Genomic DNA, 15,234 nt, shown 5'->3' with positions numbered 1-15,234 from the left:
TGATTGTTCAGGAATTGATTAAAAAAATGTTTATTCAAATATTTTTATTTGATTAATTTATTATAGTATAAATATTTTGATGTTAATTGCACAATATTTATGGAAGATAAAAATAAAAAATATTAAATAAATAATTGAAATGTGAGAGTAAAAAATATATTGAATAAAAAAATTTAATTTAGAGTGATATGTTACTGAACTAGATAGGAATACTAAATAAATCTAACTTTACTATTTTATACACTTTTCAAAAAGCCAATTTACCATTTTATACAATTTAAATAGAAAAATATTTTTTCCTATTTAATAAATCTATTTTTTTTCTTTTTAATAAAGAGTAAAGTATTATTTTTGTCCTCAACTTTTGGAGTAAGTCCTAAAGTTGTCGCTAACGTTTCAATCGTCGTATTTAAATTCCTAACGTTTTAAAATTGACTCAATATTGTCCTGCAGTTAGAGAACAGTTAACAGAATTGACGGCGGCAGCGACAAAATTGAGACGATTTTAAAACGTTAAGAACTTAAATAGGATGAAAACGTTAGGGACAAAAATGATACATAAAAATAAAATTTTATTTTATTCTTTAATAATATCAATTTTTTCTGTACATAGTATTCAATTATTTTTTAATCATATATAAGTAAATTACACTTAATCACATTACTTTCATTCAAAATAATTTTATTTTTTTATAATTTTACACTTAAAGTAATGTAATTTTTTTATAAATAAATAAATTTTATACTTTCATTCTAAATAAATAATGTAATGTAATTAGAATGAAAGTGTAAAATTATAAAAAAAAATTATAAGTAATGTGATTAAGTAATGAAAGTAAAATTATATTATTTAAAATAAGAGTGTAAAATTTATTTATTTATAAAAAAATTATATTATTTTAAATGTAAAATTATAAAAAAATAAATTTATTTAGAATGAAAGTAATGTGATTAAATGTAATTTATTTAGATGTGATTAAAAAATAATTAAATACTATGTAAAAAACAAGATATTATTGAAGGATAAAATTAAAATTTATTTTTATATATCGTTTTTGTCCCCAATGATTTCATCCTATTTAAGTCCCTGACGTTTTAAAATCGTCTCAATTTTGTCCCGCCGTTAATTCTGATCCCTAATGGCAGAACAACATTGAATCAATTTTAAAATATTAAGGACTTAATTAGGATAATTGAAACGTGAGGGAAAACTTTAGACTTATCCAAATGTTGGGGACAAAAACGATACTTTACTCTTTAATAAATCTAAAAATACTATATTTAATTTTTTAAAAAATAAATTAAACTTTTTATTAATTAAAAGAAAAAGTTTTTTTTTTTTTTCGAATGGCCAATCCAAAACCGACCCTTCCCTTAGATTTTTTTGAAGGCAATTTCAAGTCCCTGGGACCGGAGTTGAGTGAATTGGTATATGAATTGCGAAAAGCTCAGCAATTTAAGCATGGATAAGAAGAAGAGGCTGAAGCACACGGTGAACAAAGCAAAAGAGCAATCCACCATGGAGAAGAAGACGATGAATGACAAGAGCAATAGCATTCACGACATCCTCCCTCTTGACCTGATTCACATAATCCTATTGCGGGTGCCGATCAGACATTTCGCTCGCCTCAGGTGCGTTTTCAACCTCTGGTACTCTCTAATTTCTGATCCTGACTTTGCGGAATTTCATTTTCACCACTCTTCCGCTGCCAACAAGATATGCTTCTTAATAGAAAACCCCACTATGGCTTACTTGGTTTACTTATATGACAATAATGCATCACAAAAAAAAGGTGTGTCCCCCTTTCGAGAAGAAACCACCTTATGAATTTGCTGTCGTGGGATCCTGCAGAGGCTTTATTCTCTTGGATCGACCTCCACTTTTTCTTGTGGCATGGAACCCACTGACTGGATTCAACAAAAGAATATCCTATTCTCATGTTGTTCCATATAAGTACTTTGACTTTAGGTTTAAATACGGTTGGCGTCTACATGGATTTGGTTATGATGCATCACAGGATGATTACTGAGTTGTTGTAGCTTGGAGCGATTCTGAAAGTCAAGAAGATCACTTGGAATGCTTGTCCATGAGAACCAATTCATGGATTAATCTTGACGCTGTACTTCCTAATCCCTTTGGGTTTTTATCACGGTCATTCTCGTAGGTTGTTCTTTAATGGCGCTATTCATTGGGTGTCTTCCTATCTTAAAGATTTCAGGGATGCTATTCTTTACTTTGATCTACAAGAAAGGACTTTCTCAATGATATCTGCCCCAGAACAACTGGGAACGAGTTCATACCCCTATCCAGGTCACGGTCTCACCCTACTAGGAGGCTGCCTAGCCTTGTATCTGATAGCTGTAACACTGAGATATAGGTGATGAAAGAATATAAAGTGCACTCATCTTGGACTCTCTATCAGATTCCTTGCAAAGTCTTTCTGCCATTGGGCTTATCCAGTAATGGTGATATTATTGGAAGAGATTATGATAAACTAGAGTACTTCATATACAATGTTAGAGGAGACCTGCTCAAGGATTTTAGAAATCTTTGTTGTCCGTTCCCATCTGTGGAACCGTTACTGTGCATATGGAGAATGTTGAGTTAAGAAATTAACTAAATTAATTAGTGATGAAAAACATTATTTTTGGGCAAATAAATAATTAGTGTTGATTAATTATAATTGCATATTACTAATTATTTATAAAATTGCTGCAGGCCAAAATCTGAATTACAGCCTAAATGGAATGGAAAATAAAACAAGGCTAATGGGTTAATGAAATAAACAAAGCCCAAAAGGAATCAAAGTTGAGAAATCAAAACGGGCCAAGCAAATGGATACCCAATCCAAGCCCGAATTGATTTCAACTCCCTCCATCTTGTTCTTACCAAAGCAACGTTCCTCTCCTCTCTAATCAAGTCAAATCAAGACTTCAGAAAAGAAAAAAAGAGAAAGGGAGAAAAAGCTTCCTCCATAAGCTAGTAACCAAAGAAGTAAGAGAGAGAAAGTTGAAACTTGAAGCACAGAAGTTAAAGCAGAAAATCTAGTCCAAATCAAGCTTAGGTTAAAGGTAATCCATCTCATCTTGCTTGCATCGAATCTTCTTCCCTTCTTTCCAATTCTCTGCTCTATCCGAAAATGGCATTCAAGGGAAAGTTGTTCTCTGCCCTATTCTGCTTCACATCTACGGTTACAAGTGATACTTGGAAACCAAGTAGTCTTTCAATGGCTAAGATCAAGTTGACCATGAGAAGATTTCTATGGTTACTGATTTAAGGCTTTCGGTCAAGATGAAGGAGTCAGAAGCAAAGTTTCTACTCTAAGGATTAAGGTGAAAAAGTGAATCTGTGGGTTGGTAAAGCTCAAGGCTCAAGGTGTTGACCTTGGAAGAAGAACCCAGCAACATGCAAGGAGATAAAAGAAGCTGGCTATTCATTCAGAAAGCAAGGAGAGAAAACCAGAGTGTGAGAACAGTGTTCTGTAAAAAAGTTCCTCTACTTGGATAATGCTTTCTTTCAAAGAAGCATTCGGCCAATACTGAAGAACTGCATCTGAGGTTTGCGAATCTGGTTTTGCACATAACAAAGAGGCTGCTGATGAAGTCAATCTCCTTCATGTTTTACTGATTGTAATGTACTTTTCTAAGTTTATCTTTCTGTAATTTCTTGTGAGAAAAAGCATTGTGAGAAAGCTTAAGAAAAAAAGCCATGAGTGGAAAAAGGCTGAGAGATACACTTGAGAGAAAAGCCTAGAGTTATTTTCTGATTTCTTTAGGTATGTTTATGTCTTGTATCTTGTACATGTGAGGTATCCCTTTCTTAGTTGAGTTAGCACTAAAAGTGAATAGTTAGGTATTAGCATAGCCAATGTCAAGTTAGGTTAGAACTTGAGTGTGAAAGGATTTGGTCAATCCTGTGAAATTGGTGTATGTAATACTGTTAACTATAGTGAAATTCTTCCATAGTTGTGGAGGAGACTGGATGTAGGTTGCATAGCACAAGGCAACCGAACTAGGATACATGCTGGTGTTAGCTTTTTCTTCTTTGCCATGTTCTGTTTTCTGATATTCATGAGACAAAAATAATTTGTCTCATAAATTTTCACTATTGAGTTCAAACAGAATCAGAATTGTAATTTTATTTAAAAAGGGTCATAACAGCAACTAAAAGGAAGGCATAGATTCAACCCCCCATTTTCTAAGCCTACCACAACCTTCAGAGAGTCTCTTGCCACTCCCTAGTGACATTAAGAATAAGGATAACTAGAAGAAAATGAAAAAGAACAGTATGTAAACTATTCTCCTATGCTTTGCACCAAGCTATTCCCGTTATTTTTCATTGCATTGTGATTAATGAAAATGTAATGATTAATATGCATTTCGCATTAAGTTCCAATCAAATTTGACTTTTGTCTATGGATGGGGAAATTTGAATTTATCAATGTTTAGGAAATCATTGATCATTATCTTGCTTCCTAAAGCCTAATCTTGTGGTGAGGGGTTGTAACTTCTAAGATATTTCTTTTTTCATGTGTAATGTAGTAGTGATCTTTTTTGTAGCCCATCAGAATCAGAAAGATGTCAAACAAGGAAAGAGAATTTGGAGAGATTGACTGAACAACCGAGACACTTAATTCTATTGTAAATAAAGGGTAGGATTGGCAAGTTGAAGTGGAAGAAGTTTCTAGAGAATTTTATTTTATTTTCCGTTTGCTTTTAAAGTATGATTTTCCTTCCAACAATGAATGTGAAAAACTGGAACATTTGAAAGTGCAAATTGAATTTCCTCTAGATAAATCCAATATCTTTTTCGTATTAAATGTAATAATAGAATCTCTTATATGAGTTTATCTAATATGTGCCCTTCCTTAGAGCCCATGTTAAAGTTACTAATTAAGAAAGTTATTATAGAATAATGTAACCTATATCCTAAAGGGACACATGTTAGCTAAACCCCTCTTATATTATCTGCCTTATCTTTATTCAATATTTCCTTGGTTACATTATCATGTTTACACAAAATATCACACATCAGTATGAGATTTAACATGTAAACTAATTGTTAATTCGTCAGTTCAGTTTGGTCTTTAGTAGCAAGTATTTCATTATTTTGTTTGTTGGGATTACAGTTGGTATATTCGTGTTTGCCACTTGAATCCTTCATTGTTCATATAGCATGTGCTCGCAAGTCTTTCTTTTATGGTAGGTTAAGTGAACCACGTTAAGTTTCTTATTTTTTACCTTTTTTTTTTTGTTGTATCTGGTAATGAAACCCTGTAGCATGTTGATACAATTGCCATAGTGGAGTAAATTTTACAATTTTACTTATGGCTTTCAGCTTGATTTTATTCACGTACTTCCTAGTTTTAGGATTAGCTTTTAGATATATTTTTAAGCTGGGATATGGACAGTGAGAACAGTCTTGTGTTTCTGTGCCCTGTTTTTCTTAGACCTCTATAAAAATATCATAGCAAATGAAGACTTAACTTGCTAGCTTCCATTTTCTTTTAACCCCCTTTCTGGATGTGTAATAAAACATGGAAGCTCTTGCACTCTGAAAAAAAGGGGATGGCTGAGATTCATGAGTAGAACTAGATACAAATAAATGTTTTAGACCGAAATGTTAAATATACCTTTCTTAATAGTAGAGATAGTTTTATATTTGATTCTTCAATTTTCTTCTTGGCCATTTAAGATTATATGGATCAAGAGCATGGAGCTATCATTGTTATATCTAGTTTAAGGGCTCCATATTTGATTCTTCAATTTTCTTCTTTTTTTTTTTCTTCTATGCGTTGATGGTTGTTGGAAACAATGTAATAGGTCGTGCATTGTATACACAGAATGTCACACTTTAGTATGAGATTTAGCATGTGAACTCCACTTATAAAATTGTGAATGTATCGATTTGTCAATTCAGATTTCTGAATGATTTGCTATTTGACAAGAGTGTGCTGTATTGGCTCCATGAAGTTCCATTTTCTGCACATAAGTAGTATATAAATATAACCATCTTGAGTATAAGTTAAGCAAAAGTGGATTGTTATTCAGGGTTGAGGGTTCTATTTTCTGATATGAAAGTCAAGCATGTTATTTGGATGATTAAGAGCTATGTATGAGGTGATAAATGCTGAAATGTTACATAATAATAATATTTTAGATTTTTCTGCGTCAGCATTATTGATGCCTACCCGAGGCCATTTTGCGAACTATTTCTACTTAAATATCATAAAACTAGTCTTACATTGTTATTAAATAAATAAATAAATAAAAGTTAGTTTTAAAATATTCAGGTGCTTGGCCTTTGAAATTTACATTATATCTATATTGGGAAAAAAAAGGTCGAGAAATCAACTTGCATTTTAAAATGGCAACTAAATATGATGACTGGATATGTTGGAGTATCAAATATAACTAACCAGGGAATTTGTTGAAGACTTTAAGTATCAAGAACTCAGGTCTAATGGTAGAGTAAATGCTATAGTGCACTTCTTAGCTTGTTGATAAAGATTGTATTTTTAACTACAATTTTCTTTTTCTCTTTTTATAATTTAGTAAAGTTGGTCTCTGAAACAAAGAACCTACAAAGTTACACGAACTTAAATAGGAAAACATAGTACATCACAACACTTCAAAACAAAAAACATACCCACCGCTACCACCACCATGGCTTGTAAGTGACAACACTATTTTGGTGGCCAATCCACTATGTGCACTTGGCCTGTCTGCTTCTTTAAAACCACAAACTTGTTCTTGATGAGCTTGCTATCTATTTTCTTCATCATCATCCTCATCTTATTCTTCCTCTGATGAAATATCTTAGAAATGAAAAAATTGTTTTTGATCAGATTTGTATCTAGTCAGTTACTAAAGATTGTTATTTTATATCCTTACTTCAACCTGGTACACTTAAATTAATATTCTAAAGAAATTATCAATCGAAGACAGATAGATCAGACTAGAGTAACTACTAACTAGCAATATATTCAGGATATGCATAATGCAAACTCAAGACAGAATTGAATAGAAATAAAGCAACAATAAACCGCTTCAAAAGAATGATATATAACAACTAATTAAAAAATTCACTTGGTCTTAATCAGGCTAAAATTTTTAGATATGGATAATTTTAATGTGAAATACGATAATATTTGTTCATTTTAATTGACGTTTTGTAGAAAAAAATATTTTTTAAATATAAAAAGATAAAACGTCACTAATGTTTTGTAAAAAAAAAAAAATATTTTTTAATTATATAAGAAGAAAATGTCACTAACGTTTTGTAAATACTCATAACATTTAGATCATTTTTAAAGACTTCACCACTCATAATCCAATATAAAAAATAAAAATTCTCTTAATCACTATAATGGTGATTTATCGTATTAAAAAATAAATTATGTTTACTACATCACATCAGAGTGTCATATATCAAAAGAAGGGTCAAATTCAATGGTAAAAAAAGATATAAATTTCTACTAGATATGCAATAGACTGACAAATAATAACTAATAAGGCAGCTGTGGGTTTAGAAAGGGGAAAAAAACTTACCATATAATCCACTTATCTGGGACTTCGCTTACGATGAGCTTACAACCATCCTTGGGCTTAGCACGTTCCCTGAGGCTTTCTCTCAATTTTGGATTTGGGTTCACCACACGCACATCTTGCAAGTTAGTCAAGGACCACAGTTGCTCTGGAAGCTTATCCAAGTCATCACAGTCTTTGATGAACAGATGTTGGAGAGATGGCATTGCACCTTTCTCTAATATCCAACTTTTGAAACTTATGTCTGTCAAATGAAGCACTTCAAGATTTGGGAAGCTTCCAGCGGCAAGGCAAAGAGATTTGCCCTTGACCTTCCCCGAGCATGCTTTCAGAACACGGAGGCTGGTAAGGTGTCCTAGAGTATTCAAGCAACTGTAGTTGATGACAGCAAGTGTAAAATTGGCTGACCTTAACCCTATGTTTATCTTGGCAATATTAGAAGGAAATTCATGTGCTTTTGATGGCAATTGCGTAAAGCCCTCAAGTTTTAGTTTTTCTAGATTTTTCAGGTGATGCAAGCCTTTTAGCTCATGCTTCCAACATTTTAAACCCAATTTTCTCAGCTTGGGGAATCTTCCATTAACAATGGAGGATATTTTCGTTCGTTCTTCAACAATCAAATATTGGAGAGTTTGGAGATTTGGCAAACAGTCTTCTCCTGACGTCTCAGGTGGAACGATCTTACTCCTCATGCGTAATATTCCTTCAAGATGTCTCAATTTCTTGAGCCTCCATATTCCATGCGGAATGTTATAAACAACATCATTTGTGTCAAGAATTAGAGTTTCTAGATTCGGAAGGGTGCAGATTGGATCAAGGTGATTCTTTGTTGGAGAGTGCACAACTCGATAGAGTCTCAAGTATCTTAAATGGATGATCATACTCAAATCCTGGGTAGTTAATGATAAAGCATAACCATATCTAAATTCCAAAATGCGAGCTGAATTGAAACTCATTAGATCAAGTCCCTCTGGAAAGTAGCGACCGGAGAAGCACATTAAAGAACGGATGCAGGAGTGATCACACTGCTTAAATGAATCCCGGTTGGTATTTCGAAGGGAAAACCTACAAGATTTGACATTGTCAAGGGATGGAATGTCTTTTCCAGTGCAGATCTCTATACCTTTTTCAGCTCTATTCTCTGATATGCAAAGATCAAGGAGAAGGTCATGAATCCAGCAACTTTTGACCCCTCCGTCACTCTTTCTTTTCACCACCATCACCAAACTACGATCCACCAGCTCATTCAAGTACTCTTCAGCAATATCTTCTACTTCTAGACCATCTGATATTCCTATTTTTGGCGGTTGTATTAACCCTTCAGCAATCCATAATTGTTTCAATCGTTTCACAGGAATTTCATAATCTTCGGGATACACTCCCAAAAATAAAAAACAAGACTTCAATCTTTTAGGCAAGCTGTCATAACTGAGCTTTAACACATTTGTTACTCTGCCATCATCCTTGTCAACATACCAAAGGACGTTGCGCATGATTCTCGTCCACTCAACTGGAAGTCTCCTCTTCTTAGCAACAACTCCCGCTAAGGTTATAATAGCAAGTGGTAAACCTCGACATTTTTCGACCATTAATCTACCCATATGTTCTAAAACAGAAGGACACTCTCTTCTCTTAAACACCTTCTTGCAGAATAATTTCCAGCTTTCATCTTTATCTAGCAATGGAGGGTAGTAAGATTTTGATCCTGTATAGTTTGCCACACCATCATTACGGCTAGTTATCAATATTGCACTGCCATTATTGTTCTCCGGAAATAAGCAATCTACCTCATCCCAAACTTCAGGTTCCCATAGGTCATCAAGCACTATTAAATACTTCTTGTTCTCTAAGAACTTTTGGACCTTGCTCTTTTGATCATCCTCGCTTATGTCTTCGCCTTTAATGGACTCGGATAACCCACAACCTTTTAGAAGGCTTTGAAGAAGCTCCTTGGCTTTGTAGTCCTTAGAAACGGTAACCCACACACAACAAGGGAACAACTTCTTCACCTCATTATTGTTGTAAATCTTTTTAGCGAGAGTAGTCTTACCCAAACCACCCATGCCTATTATGGAGATAACATCAACACATGAGTCATTTTCCTTCAACTGCTTAGTTACATCGTTGAAGATATTCACAAATCCCACCATATCTTCCTCGACTACCTCATCTTGCTTTTGATGATTTGACCCGAGAGCTTCCATTCTATCAAATTCACCTTCATTAATGCAATATTTCTCAATCTTGAATCCATCTAACACTTGATTATTTAGAAAATTGGCATCTCTTGTTGTTATAACAATTCTACTACCAGGACAAAACCAATCACCTCCTCCTGCCAATGAATCCAATTGTTCGGTATTATCAACATCGTCAAGAACCAGAAGGACTCTTTTATTGCGGAGACTTTGTTTTATATCAGAAGATCCTTTTAATGTACTTCCTAGCATAGGTTTTTTATGCACACCCATCTCATACAAAAGTGCTACTTGGAGGTTTTCTAGGCCATCAACACCTCTTGATTTTTCAGAGACTTTATCAAGAAAACTCGCAGCTTCAAATTGATGCTGGAACTTGTTAAACAACTCTCCAACAAATGTGGTCTTGTTACCATCTCCATAAATGACCAACATGCAAATGGTATTATGAGATTTGATATTCCAAAGTGATTCCACCGCTTCAAAGTGAGAATCAAAACCAATTGGATGCTTAATATATAGTGGTTCAGGAGGAAGCTTTGCCGAGACCTCTTCAACAATACTCTTGATAATCTCACTTTCATAGCTGCAAGAAATACCTCTTCAAGATGTACTCATTTTATATAAAGAACTATATACATACAACAACAATAAATGAAACAAAGTTGCTATAAATGCTCAAAATCTTGTAATGAAGCTGTGAAAATAGAAGCTAACGATATAACAATGAGGAGACTTCATGAACTAAAGGTTACTCACCGATTCACTTTACAGTGCTTTCCGCTTAGATTGCTAACTTCATACAAAGCCAACCTCCATGCTTGTACCCTGTGCGAGTCTTTGCCATATCTGCTTTCATGCTGCTTCATGTCTTGGTCATATTGATTCTTCTGATGCCTTACATCTGATGGATCCACATGGTAAAAAATTGGGAAAACTGGTCGTTTTGATCCTTTGTTAGAGCACTCCATGATTTGGACAAGTTCATCCAAGCACCATGCTGAAGAGGCGTAGTTCTGACACAGCACAGCAATGGACATCCTGGATCTTTTAATGGCTTCAAGAAGAGTATCTCTGATTCTATCACCAACTCTAAGATTCTCATCATCTCTAAAGGTAGTGATTCCTTTATTGGTCAAAGCGGTGTAGAGAGTATCCGTGAATCCACATCTTGTGGAGCCTCTAAAGCTCAGAAAAACATCGTATATGAATTGTGAGGAGCAGGATTCTGCATCATGATCCGCCATGATAATATGATAATAGTCCTTGCAGAGTTTCACATCTGTGAGAATTAAAATGGGTAACAACTACAAGCAATTAGGTATAAAGTGAATAAACCAAGTAATGCATCAACTATAATTTTGATTTTTCTTCATAGATTGACTTGGTGAGTCAAGCAGGTAAGGTAAAGTACTGCTAGCTGTTAGTCATTAATAGATTGCATTTTTGATGTTTTTCATTTTCATTCATTCATTGTTCTTTAGTTTTTTTGCAAACCAAAGAAAATCGCATTAGGAGATAAAATATAGTAAGTGAAGTAAATCTAAAAATAAAAACAAAAAATAAAGATGGAACTTTGTATAACTCTAGTATAAATAATCTATGGTTTTTCTAAAAATAAATGAATTTAAAATCTTAAAACAAAAAACTATATTTCAATTTGTATTACATTTTAATTGAATATATATATATATAATTGTATACAAATTTTTAAATAGATATTATGCAAAATATTTTTAATATAAAATATTTTAATTTAACATTAATTTACATATTATCTAATCAATTTTTAAATAATATAATATTATTAAAATACACTATATAGTATAAATAATTTACTTCTCTGCCATCACATAGGTTTCATTCTAGTTATCAATTATCACAATAAAAAATATTATGGGCTATCCGAATTTATTATTTTTATCATCATTTAGCCATCAACTCAATTCTTTTACCTTAATAATTTAATAACATACTTTATTCCATATTTTTAAATATTAATAATTAATTAATAACTAAAAATAATAAATTTTAATAATCTTCTAATATTTTTCATCATAATTATTAGAGAAAAGGACAAATAGGTCTCTGACCTTTTGTCTCGCGGACATTTTCGTCCCTGACCATTGAAAAATACTTTTAAGTCCCTGACCTTCACAAAACTTGGATGGATCAGTTCCTCCATCCAAATGCTTCCGTCGGGGACTGATCCGTCCAAATGCCTTCGTCAGAGACTGATCTATCCAAGTTTTATGAATGTCAGGAACTTAAAAGTATTTTTCAATAGTTAGGGACGAAAATATCCGTGGGACAAAAGATCAGAGACCTATTTGTCCTTTTCTCTTATTATTATTACTATTGTGGATATAAATCAATATATCAAGTAAAAATAATAATTAAAAATAAATATTTTAATATTCTAAGATTATTCTCACATTTTTTGTGTCAAGATTATTTTTAGATAAAAGTTATGTAATATTTTTCTATATTTATATTTTTTTGGTGTTTAGTATATCCAAACTAGAGTTAAGGACTATCTATAGATATAAAAATGGTATTATGGCAACTGTTAAATCATATTTCAGAAAAAAATTAAATAAACAACATGAAAATCAATCCACTATTGATGAAAATTTAAGTCATCTAACATTAAATTTGAATGGTTTGAAACCATAGATTATTAATTCTTATAGTTATGATAATTCTTATATACTTAATTAAGGATATATAGTAGAGGTGTTTACTGAAACTACTTAACCACGTTTTGAAAGGACAAGTACTATTCTGCTATTCTTGGCACCACATTATTTCTACTAGGTTTTATTACTTTGTGATTAATGTGTTTTTGTGTCGATTTTTATCAAATCGATGGTGGTTTGATTCTAATAGTCTTAATGTGAAATTTACTCTTTTTTTATAGGTACCAATTTTTTTAAAAGTGTATCAAAGATCTTCGAATTAGACGAGATTTAGAAGGAAAGACTAAAAAGGCATAAAATAAAGATTTTGAAAAATAGAATTGACTGAAATTGAAATGGTTTGCATTGAATTTAAACAAAGCAGTAAAATGCCTTCGACTGAGTCAAAGGACTTTATTTGACATGGAAATTAAAGATACTGAAATATAAATTGGGCAAAGAAATTAAACATTGCTTTAAAGGTAAATTGAACAGGAAAAGTAAAGTTTGTAGAAACGATAAATGAAAAATAAAGACATACAGAAGGAACCTTACAGAGAATTAACTCGAAACAGACTCAGAAAGCCTCTGGGATATAAGTGTGCGTGAGTAATTTCTGAAACAAAGTTCCAACCCTTGTATCTTTGAGCCTTCTAGTATTTATAGCCATTTTCTTAACCGATCAATTTGAAATGAAACTTCCACGTGTGCGAAAATGTGGATAATTGTTCCCACTCTTTTGCCTGATCATATGACGGTTAGAGAATAGCCTTCGATTTCAAAGTCTTCGATATTCTTTGTCGAATAACTCCTCGATTTGCTAAGTTAATCGAATTCTTACTCAATGTCCCCAAACACGTCTCCTTCAACACCAACTTCTCTCCGTAAGCTCACTTAACAATTCAAGTGATCTCTTTCTTCGAATTCAATTGTTTTTTACTAACAAATTATCCCCTAGGATTAATGTGTTTTGTTTTCAAAATCATTTTTGAAAGACAAAACACTTAATCCTGACTTAATCATTAACGGAAATCACCTTGATTAGTCATAAATGTCATTCACTTTTCTCATTAACTTTTCATCCGTTTGACACGTCTCACACGATTCACAATCTCCCTCTTCCACCACTTCACCTTCTTCAGGAAGTTGTCTCTCTTTTTGAATTCTCCTCTGTAACAACAGTTAAAAGAACAACCCTTCTTCCTTAAATTAAATTTTCTTACCATCATTTCACCTCCCGAATTCTTACTTTCTGAAACTCCAATTTCTTTTTCACCTCTGGACTTTTTTTTATTCTGCAACTGCAATTTCTCATTCCCATTTCTCACTTTGCTTAACAATGGCTTCCCCTTCAACTCGCATTACTGCTCAAGACAAGGGCAAAGACCCTATGGCTCATCAATCAGCTCCCTCTACCTTGCAAATACTCAACCGAATCAACGATGAGATTATTGAAGACCCTCAATCTCAAATCGAAGACCCAAGGATTCTTATCCCCTTTAACATCGGCCAAGAAACTCACTATTTTGTTGGCCATATTTTATCTCTGGAGAAAGCAAACAAACGTCTCCAATTCTTTCCCAATGCATAAGGGGAGGAATTGTTGATTAACCAAAATCTCCTCATATCTCCCTTCATCAATCCCCAAAAACATTTTAGGAATAACCCTAAAATTACTCTTCGAGGGGTCGACTTTAGGACCTGGCATAGGTGTCTTGAGTCGGAGAAGGATGCTGCCTGGAGGCCCTAAGCATCCAAGACCTCTTACAACTCTCCCATTTCACACCCTCAATTCACCCCTGGATGATTGGGGCTGTGGTCAACTTCTGGAACAAGACCACCAACAATTTTTAACTCCACTGTGGAATGATTGGCCTCTCACTCCTTGATGTGGCTGTTAATCTGCTATTACTAGCCTCCCAGTAAACTTTCCCGAATTAACTTCTTATGCACAGCCGAATCGAGAATATAGGATAATCCACAAGACTTGCTACAGCGATTTTATCGCTCAAAACATGGGTCATGAGAATAAACCTGTGACTGATGATGAGCATGTTGCGTTTCTGTTTTATTGGCTGAATGCCATTATCTTCTGCTCTTGAAGTGTCCAAATGCAGAAATTCTTCCTCCCCTGACTGCCCTTTTACATGAGAGATACAAGTTCAATCTGGCCAAGCTACTCTAGGGTCACTTGTTCGAAGAAATTGCTATCTGGTCAATTGTCTTCGAAATAACTCTCGAATTAATGTTGGTGGTCCCCTCTGGCTTCTCCAACTTTGGTTGAATGTTGTTTTTGAGAAGTTCATGCATAAAGATAGGGACAGTTCATCTGGCAAGCAACACGTCGAAGGGTTTCGACTGACCTCCTTTTAACCAAATTTTCCAGACGTCCAATCGACTGAAGATCATATCTGGGCTGTTTTTTCTCTCTTTCATTCCTGTAAAAATTTCAACAATGAAGACCTCAACTTCACTTCCTTTCTTGCGTCGAAACTGTGGTCCCTCATGGCTCGAACGCCTTCTTTTCTCGAATGATGACCAGAAGGATGAGATTGCCAATAAGAACTGGGCAAACATACTTGCTTTTCAGCTTATCCCCATCAGATTGCCTCAATACAAGAAAGAACAATACAAGGCAGTTTTCTATGCTCCTCACTATGACTATATTAAAAGTAGCTTATAAATAGTCACAAAAAAAGTTACTTATAAATAAGTTATTTTGTATTTGGGTTTTTAATTTTAAAAGTGTTTATTTTATAGAAATGTGATAAAAAATAGTAGTATTATGAGAGAAGTCATTTTTTTAAATT

At 33.4% G+C, this 15,234-nt stretch overlaps 1 protein-coding gene and 1 long non-coding RNA gene across 3 annotated transcripts; one reads left to right on the top strand and one right to left on the bottom strand.

Moving 5' to 3' along the window:
• Window positions 1-1,347: 1,347 nt before the first annotated feature.
• LOC140178390 (uncharacterized) lies at window positions 1,348-5,006 on the top strand. 2 transcript variants are annotated; one of them, XR_011871566.1, is made up of 2 exons: window positions 1,348-1,632; window positions 2,720-5,006. It is a non-coding gene; the product is annotated as an uncharacterized lncRNA (long non-coding RNA). The 2 variants fall into 2 exon arrangements; XR_011871565.1 differs by having other exon boundaries at window positions 1,387-1,632; window positions 4,561-5,006.
• A 1,458-nt stretch (window positions 5,007-6,464) lies between these two features.
• On the bottom strand, window positions 6,465-11,266 carry LOC112798034 (putative late blight resistance protein homolog R1A-3). Its single transcript, XM_025841184.3, has 3 exons — window positions 10,506-11,266; window positions 7,552-10,332; window positions 6,465-6,818 (listed from the first exon to the last, which is right to left on the bottom strand). Coding segments are annotated over exons 1-3 (3,270 nt in total). The 5' UTR covers window positions 10,994-11,266; the 3' UTR covers window positions 6,465-6,817.
• Between the last annotated feature and the right edge of the window lie 3,968 nt (window positions 11,267-15,234).

The sequence above is a fragment of the Arachis hypogaea genome, chromosome 14, assembly GCF_003086295.3.
Source record: "Arachis hypogaea cultivar Tifrunner chromosome 14, arahy.Tifrunner.gnm2.J5K5, whole genome shotgun sequence".
Classification (NCBI taxonomy): Eukaryota; Viridiplantae; Streptophyta; class Magnoliopsida; order Fabales; family Fabaceae; genus Arachis; species Arachis hypogaea.
This window is presented reverse-complemented; position numbering and strand designations above follow the sequence as displayed.